Source organism: Mastomys coucha, unplaced genomic scaffold, assembly GCF_008632895.1.
Source record: "Mastomys coucha isolate ucsf_1 unplaced genomic scaffold, UCSF_Mcou_1 pScaffold23, whole genome shotgun sequence".
NCBI lineage: Eukaryota > Metazoa > Chordata > Mammalia > Rodentia > Muridae > Mastomys > Mastomys coucha.
Window position 1 is genome coordinate 15,941,788 of NW_022196906.1, and position 7,490 is coordinate 15,949,277.

Here is a 7,490-nt window from a genome sequence, read left to right on the forward strand (position 1 = left end):
CGCGCACATATGCACACACACACACACACACACACACACACACACACACACACACACGCCCGGAGGGCACTGAGGATGAAATCAGTGTGTAGAGTACTTGGGCAGCATGCATAAAACCCTGGGTTCCATCCTACCACTACACAGAGGAGGAGGAGGAGGAGGAGGGAGAAGGGGAGGAAAAGGGAGAGGGAAGGGTGGAGGAGGAAAAGAGAGAGGGAGGGGGAGGGAGAGGAGGAAGAAAAGGAGGAAGATGAGGGGGAGGAGGAGGTGGAGGAGGAGGTAGAGTAATCTTAATCCCAGGAAGGAGGAATGTGCTAACTGATTTTCCTGGTTTGGGCTTTTTTAGATTGAGACTCCGGGAAGTGGCCTATGGACAATCCTACAGTGGGGTCTGTGGAGCTGAATGTGTGCTAAAGCCTCCAGACTATGTATATAACCTAGACTGACCTGGCTGTGAACTCTGGACTGTGGGGCAGGGGCGGGGGCGGGGGGGTGGGGTGGGGGAACGACAATATTGTGTCTGTCAATGGAGCTTTATCGATTGGAGCCAACATACAAGCCAGCGTGGGGTGTTGACAATGGGGGAGGCTATGTATACTGGGGGAAGAGGACATGCATGCAAACCAGGTCTGGGGGCCACTTCTGCAAGCCCTGTGGTCTGGAAGTGGAGGTGTGAGGACCAAGAGTTCAAGGCCATCCTCCACTGTATAGGCGACCTGAGGAATGCCTGGGTTATTGTAAGCCTTTCTCTCAAAAAATGAGAAGGGGAAACATGGGAGGAGATGTATTCAAAGTGCATTAGGGGTTGGCATGACAACCTGGTAAGAAAACTTAAAAAGTACCCCTCCTCCCAACAAGACACAGGCAGTTTTTATACTTCCCACTCAGTTAACCATGGACAGAAAACTGTACTGAAACAACAACAACAAACAAACAAACAAAAACAAACCATTCTTAGCTGAGTGTGGTGGTGCATCCAACATTAGGATTTCTATAAAATATATATTTCTATAAATTATTATCCGATACACAGGACAACACGGCCCCATGGGTAAAGATGCTCGACCAAGCCTGCCGACCTGAGTTTGAGTCCCAGAACCCACACGGTGAGAGGGGGGAGTTAATTTGGGGCATATTGTCTCTGACCTTCACAGAGAGCCAAGGCACACTGAGTACTCCACCCCCACACAAATAAATTAAAAAATTCAAAAGGAAAAACAAATAAGCGCGTGCACCCATCCTGGTGCACATCACCCCACAAGCTACTGGGATGTGCTCCACCCTAGGCGCTGTCCTGCTCCCACATCTGTGGACAGGGCCATGGAGACTTCCTCAGGTGGGAGTGCTAGGAGGCACCTGTGAGGCTTAGGGCTGGCAGGGGGATCTTCGTGAAGCTGGAGCTTCTTAGACTTCATCAAGAAAGGGGATCTTCCAGATCTTGTTAAATATAGGGCCGCTGGGGTGCGTGAGGCGGCAGATTTGATCCTTTGCTTTTCTGCTGGATGCACCCCACTCTAGGCAAGTGCTCTCTCACCATGCTGCACCATGAGCCTCTTTGGTTTTGTTTTTTGTTTGTTTGTGACAGGGTCTCATGTAGCCCAGGCTGGCCTCAAACTCACTATTCAGCCTCAGGATGACCTGCATTCCTGAGACTTCCTCACCCTCCCAAGTCGCTGGCATGTCAGTTCTGCTGCACTGGGATGGGAACCCAGAGCTGCCTCTGGCTAACCTGGTGCTCCACTGGGCTGACCCCAGCTCCTGTCTTAACTGGCCAAGACAGCATTCCCAGAAACAGAAACTGTCCAAGGACCAACAACAGTAAGTCTGGAGGCTGGCTTCATAGCTAGAGTAAGGCTGGGAAAAGAGAGATACAAAACCCACCTTCTTTTATGTGTACTTCAAAGTTCTAGAACTTAATGCACAGGCCTCTGTGAGGGGTTGTGAAGAGAAAGGCAGCAGTGGTTCCAGGGCCCAATTCTCTGCTTGCCTCTTATTTTCAAAGGGTTGGTTCTGTGAGTCCAGGCCAACCCTGAACTTCTGGTCCTCCTGCCTCTACCTCCTGAGTGTGGGCAGGTTTCTGAGGTACTAGGGATGGCACCTGGGGCTTCATGCCTGCTAGGCCACTGCTCTTCTAGTTTAGCCACACCCCAGCCCTTTCAGAGGATGTGTGTGTGTGTGTGTGTGTGTGTGCTCCCGTGTGCGTGCCTGCGTGTGTGTGTGTGTGTGTGTGTGTGTGTGTGTGCGCCCACACCACACACACGTGTGAAGGCCAGAGGTTGGAACTGGGTGCCTTCATCTGCTGCACACTACCTTATTTTCTGAAACAGGGTTCCTCACTGAGCTGGAGCTTGCCGTCTGAGGAGACGAGCTGGCCCACAAGCCCTCAGAATCCTCAGACTCCAAAGCTTTCACTGTCAGGCCTGGCCTTTTCTGGAGATTCAAACTCATGCTTGACTGACAGGCATAGCAACGACTGAGCCGTCTCCTAGCCCCATATTTTTCCTACCCCACCCTGCGGTGGCACTGGGGATTGAACCTAGGCCTCCATTGTTAGGCAAACACTCTCCCAATCCCAGTGCCATTTGTGCTCCAGGTGTTGGTTTTAGTTTTCCTTCTTGTTTTTTCTTTCCTTCTTTCCTCCTTTCTTCTCTTTCTTTTGACAGAAATGCCCATAACCCAGATTGGCCTAGGACTTGCTATAATGTGGAGGATGCCCTGGAACTTATCATCTTCCTGCCTCTACCTAGTGAGTACTGGGATCATGGGCATGCAACACCATGCGTAGTTAACGGGGTGATGGGGACAGAACCCAGGGCTGTGTGTATGCCAGCCCTAGCCCCAGTCCCAGCCAATTTTGTTTTCTTTGGAGGAAAATGGCTCGGTAGTCCAGGCTGGCTTCAACTTCCAATCCTACTGCCTCAGTGTCCCAAATGCACTGCCATGCCTGCCCCTTACTCCCCGTTCTAAATCCCTGGCCAGGAAAATGTTTGGTGAGCTGTCTGACCATGCCACATTGTCCTAGGTTTGTGTCCTGAACCCCCAGGCCTCACCATGGTGAAGTAGGCAGCTGCCTGCTCCAGCAGCCCCACCAGACCCAGCTCTGTGAAGTTTTTCCCAGAGCAGAAGCCCTCCTCATCTGGCGACAGGATGTCATCAGAGATGGCAGATTCCTCCAGCACATTGGATGAGACATTCTGGGGAGGAAGGGAGGTGGCATCAGACCCAGCTTTCACCCAAACAGGCCTTCCTCTACCTCTCAGGCACCCTGAACACTCACCTGGAAGGACACACAGCCCACAGGCAGGTGGCGACTGTCCTCGAGGAGGGCAAGATACTCGGCCACCAGGGCAGCGGCATGGACCATACACTGGGCAGCTTCTGCATGATTGCCCAGCTCTGCGTGTTTGCCAGCCATGTTCTGCAGCCATGTCAACCGCAGGTCTGGAGAGCCTTGGTATCCCCGGGCAATTCTGGGGTGCAGGACAGCAGGGGGATCAGCACCTGTCTCTGTTTGTCCAGCCTGGACCTTCCCCGCATCTATTTACCTTCTGTCCATCTAACCATTGCCTATTGGTCTGCATTGCCCCGCCCTGCCATGGCCCCACCCCTTCACCCAATCCCAGTTTTCTCCATCCTTTTACTCATCCTCATTGCCTTGTCTAACTTTTATTTTTTCTTTTTTTCCTTTTTCCTCTTTTATTTTTTTATTTTTATTTTTATTTATTTATTTTTTATTTTATTTTATTTTATTTTATTTTTTGGTTTTTCGAGACAAGGCTTCCCTGCATAGCTCTCTGGCTGTCCTGGAACTCTCTGTAGACCAGGCTGGCCTCGAACTCAGAAATCCGACTGCCTCTGCCTCCCAAGTGCTGGGATTAAAAGGCGTGCACCACCACTACCGGCTACTCTTTTATTTTTGAGACAAGGTCTCATGTAGCCTAGGACTACCTGGAACTTACTATGGAGTTCAGGATTATTTTGAATTTCTGAACCTCCTGTTTCTCCCTTGAGGTCTGGGATTACAGGTGTGTGGCACATGTCCAGTTTGTGTGGTGCTGGGATGAGTCCCTTTTCGTCTTTCTTTTTTCTTTTTTTTTTTTTTAAAAGATTTATTTATTTTATTTATGAGTACACTGTAGCTGTCTTCAGACACACCAGAAGAGGGCATCAGATTCCATTACAGATGGTTGTGAGCCACTATGTGGTTGCTGGGAATTGAACTCAGGACCTCTGGAAGAGCAGTCAGTGCTCTTAACTGCTGAGCCATCTCTCCAGCCCCCCTTTTCATCTTTCTTTGTTTGTTGTTTCTGAGGCAGGGGTCATGTACCCCTCTGGCTAGCCACCTGATCCGCTTAGTTCTTTTTGTCAACTTGGCACAAGGTAGAGTGATCTGGGAAGAACCTTAATTAAGACAATGCATCCAGCTGGGCAGTGGTGGCACACGCCTTTTAATTCCAGCACTTGGGAGGCAGAGGCAGGCGGATTTCTGAGTTTGAGGCCAGCCTAGTCTACAAAGTGAGTTCCAGGACAGCCAGGGCTACACAGAGAAACCCTGTCTCAAAAAACAAAACAAAACAAAAAACAAACAAACAAAAAACCCAAAACAAAACAAAAAGATGTGTCCATAAGATTCGCTGTAGGTAAGTCTGTGGAGTGCAGTCCTAACTAATGGCTGATGGCCCAGCCCACTCTGGGTGATGACACCCCTGGGTAGGTGGTCCTGGGTTGTATAAGAAAACTGAGTAAGCCAGTAAGCAGTGTTCCTCCTTGGCCACTGCTTTGACTCCTGCCCTGACCTTCTACCCTGACTTCCTGTCTCTGTGACAGAACATGACTGGGACATATGCACCAAATAAACCTTTTTTCCCCAAATTGCTATGTCACAGCAATAGAAAGCTGGCTTGGTATGGTACACCTTTAATCCCAGCACTTGGGAGGCAGAGGCAGGCAGATGGGAGTCCAAGGCCAGCCTGGTCTTTTGACAAAGTGAGTTCCAGGTCAGCCAGGGCAACACAGAGAAACCCTGTTTACAAAATCAAAATCAAAATCAAATCAAAACAAAACAAACAAACAAAAACCCTGCCCCCAACTCCCCACGTAGCCACCAATGACCATAAATGGCTCCGGCTCCTGCTTCCACCTCCCGAGTGCTGGTGCCTTTAGCACTCGCCAGGGCATCTCCAGCACTGCTTGAGATGAACCTGGGGTGTATGCGCTGGGCAGACAGTCTATCAACTGCATCAGCCATGGCCAGCCATTACTTATTTTCTTCACTTTCACTTACTGGGGGACCCAGACTCTTCCTGCCGGCTGCCTAGCTTCCTCACCAGGAGACGAGTGGCTTCAGTGGGCCACAAGCTCCTACCGCAGGGTGCAGCCCTCTCACAGGCCCAAAGAAGCTACAGGCCAACTGCTGTAGATCAAAACCTCCAGAACCATGAGCTTAGATGAACCGCCCCCTCCCTCCCTCTTTTATTTATTTATGTTTTTGGTTTTGTTTTACACTTGTTTTATTGCCTATGTACATATAATATACGTATGGAGAGGAGGCACATAAATGCTTTATCATGCATGTTTGGAGGCTTGAGGACAACCTGAGGGAAATGGCTCTCTCCTTCCACCATGTGGGCCCCGGGGTTTGAACTCCGGTCATCAGCATTGGTGGCGGGTATGTTTACTGAGCAGACTTGCTGGTCTACACTTTTCTCTTTTGAAGCTGATTGTCCTGGGTGTGTGTTCTAGTGCTGGAGAACTGACACACGTGGCCGTCTCTGTGTGTTCTCCTGTGACCACCCTCACCCGGCACTCCCCCCTCCAGCCTGACTCCTGCCCTCACCGGTACATGAGGTCCATGAGCATCTCGGGGTCCTCCTGGTGCTCTTTCATCTTCACCGTGTCTGTCAGGATCATGTGCAGGTTGAACATGAGGTCCTGAACCTGGAGCACAAGGATGTCCAGGGTCAGCAAGGACAACAGGGTCGGGGCTGGATGGGAGAGAGGGGCTGGGGAGATGGCTCGGTGGCAAAAAGTGCTTCCCATGCAAGCATAGTGACCTGAGTTTGCTCCCCAGCACCCAAATAAAAAGCCAAGCGTGGCAGTGGTAAGGCTTGGCTACAGTCCTAGTGTTGGGGGAGGGGAAGGGGCAGAGTGGGCACCGTTGAGCAGCCTACTAGCTGAACCAATGAGTTCCAGGCTCAGTGAGACTGTCTTTAAACTCAGGTGGAACTGACACAATGGCACATGCTTTAACCCCAGCACCCAGGAAGCAGGGAAGCCCATAGGAGGCTAGTCTGAGTCTAGCCTGGTCTATATAATAGGATCCAAGACAGCCAGAGGTACACAGTGGGACCCATCTGAAAAAAAGCTCCATCCCCCCAAATAAAACCCACTGCCCACAACGAAATAAGGTGGAGGAAGACTGAGGAAGACACCCCCTGTTGACCTCTGCCTTCCACGTGCATGTACATACAAGTATACATGCAAAGGCATAGTGGTGTCAGACAGAGAATAACAGGGCAGGCTGGGTGTGCACATGAATACGCCATGCAGTCCTAACCCTGGGGAGGCAGAGCCAGGATCACCTCCACACTCATCCTAGACCACAGAAAGAGTTCCAGATCAGCCTTGGCTAAGACTGAGACATCCACAAGAAGACAAAGAAGTTGGCAGATTCCAGTTACCTCAGAACACAGCAAGCAGGAGCAGGAAAGTCACAGGTTCAAGGCCAGCCTCAGCTACATAATAAGATCTAGGCCTCCTTGACTGGGTGGTGGGGGAAGGGAGGGAAAGAGAGAAGGGAGGGAGAAAACTTATCTCAAACACACACACACACAAAAATAAGGCTTATCTTGGTGTATCATTTGTAAAATCCCAGCACTCAAGTAACAGAGGCAGGAGGATTGCTGTGAGTCTGAGGCCAGCCTGGGCTATAGCGTGAGACCTTGTCTCATAATACTAAATAATATAAATGAATATAAATGCCAATAAACAAACAGACAGATAGACAAATAAACCAAAAGGACATCAAGGCACACCCGCATGCTGTCCACAGCAGGGGAGGACCACCATTGGCATCACCTGCTCAGCGAAGGTGCTGTCCCTCAGCCCTATGTCCTCCTCTGCGTAGGTAAGGATGGTCTTGAGGGACCGTCTCAAATGCTCTTCACTGAAGTTCTGAGTTGTCCCCACGAGGGACGACAGGGACATGGTCACCAGCATCTTCACACGGGCAAAGTTCTGATGGAGCAGGGGGGCAGCGTTACCCTGAGAGCCTCAGGGCCAAGGCTCCCCACATTGGATCCTTTAAACCTGCTGACCTGTCGGCTGCCACGGCTACCTCTTCCCATCCACCTCCCCATGCACACTTCCCACGTTCTGACCCCTCTTCCTGGCCTGTGACACTGGGTGATACTTGCTGATCATCCCTGGGTCCTGTGGCAATGCTCTGTCCCGCCCCTGAAGCCAGAGCCCTGGATGAGCTCCGTGGAGAC

The 7,490-nt window shown here is 50.8% G+C and overlaps 1 protein-coding gene across 5 annotated transcripts in view; it reads right to left on the reverse strand.

Annotated features, from left to right (window-relative positions):
- The window catches only part of Dock6 (dedicator of cytokinesis 6), a 51,989-nt gene that overhangs the window by 6,027 nt on the left and 38,472 nt on the right, over positions 1-7,490 (reverse strand). For all 5 annotated transcript variants that reach the window (XM_031343568.1, XM_031343567.1, XM_031343566.1 and 2 more), the window contains 4 exons: positions 7,078-7,239; positions 5,837-5,937; positions 3,278-3,470; positions 3,051-3,194 (listed from right to left, as the gene is read on the reverse strand). In XM_031343568.1, coding sequence (XP_031199428.1) covers positions 3,051-3,194; positions 3,278-3,470; positions 5,837-5,937; positions 7,078-7,239 — 600 coding nt within the window. The remainder of the gene's footprint in view (positions 1-3,050; positions 3,195-3,277; positions 3,471-5,836; positions 5,938-7,077; positions 7,240-7,490) is intronic.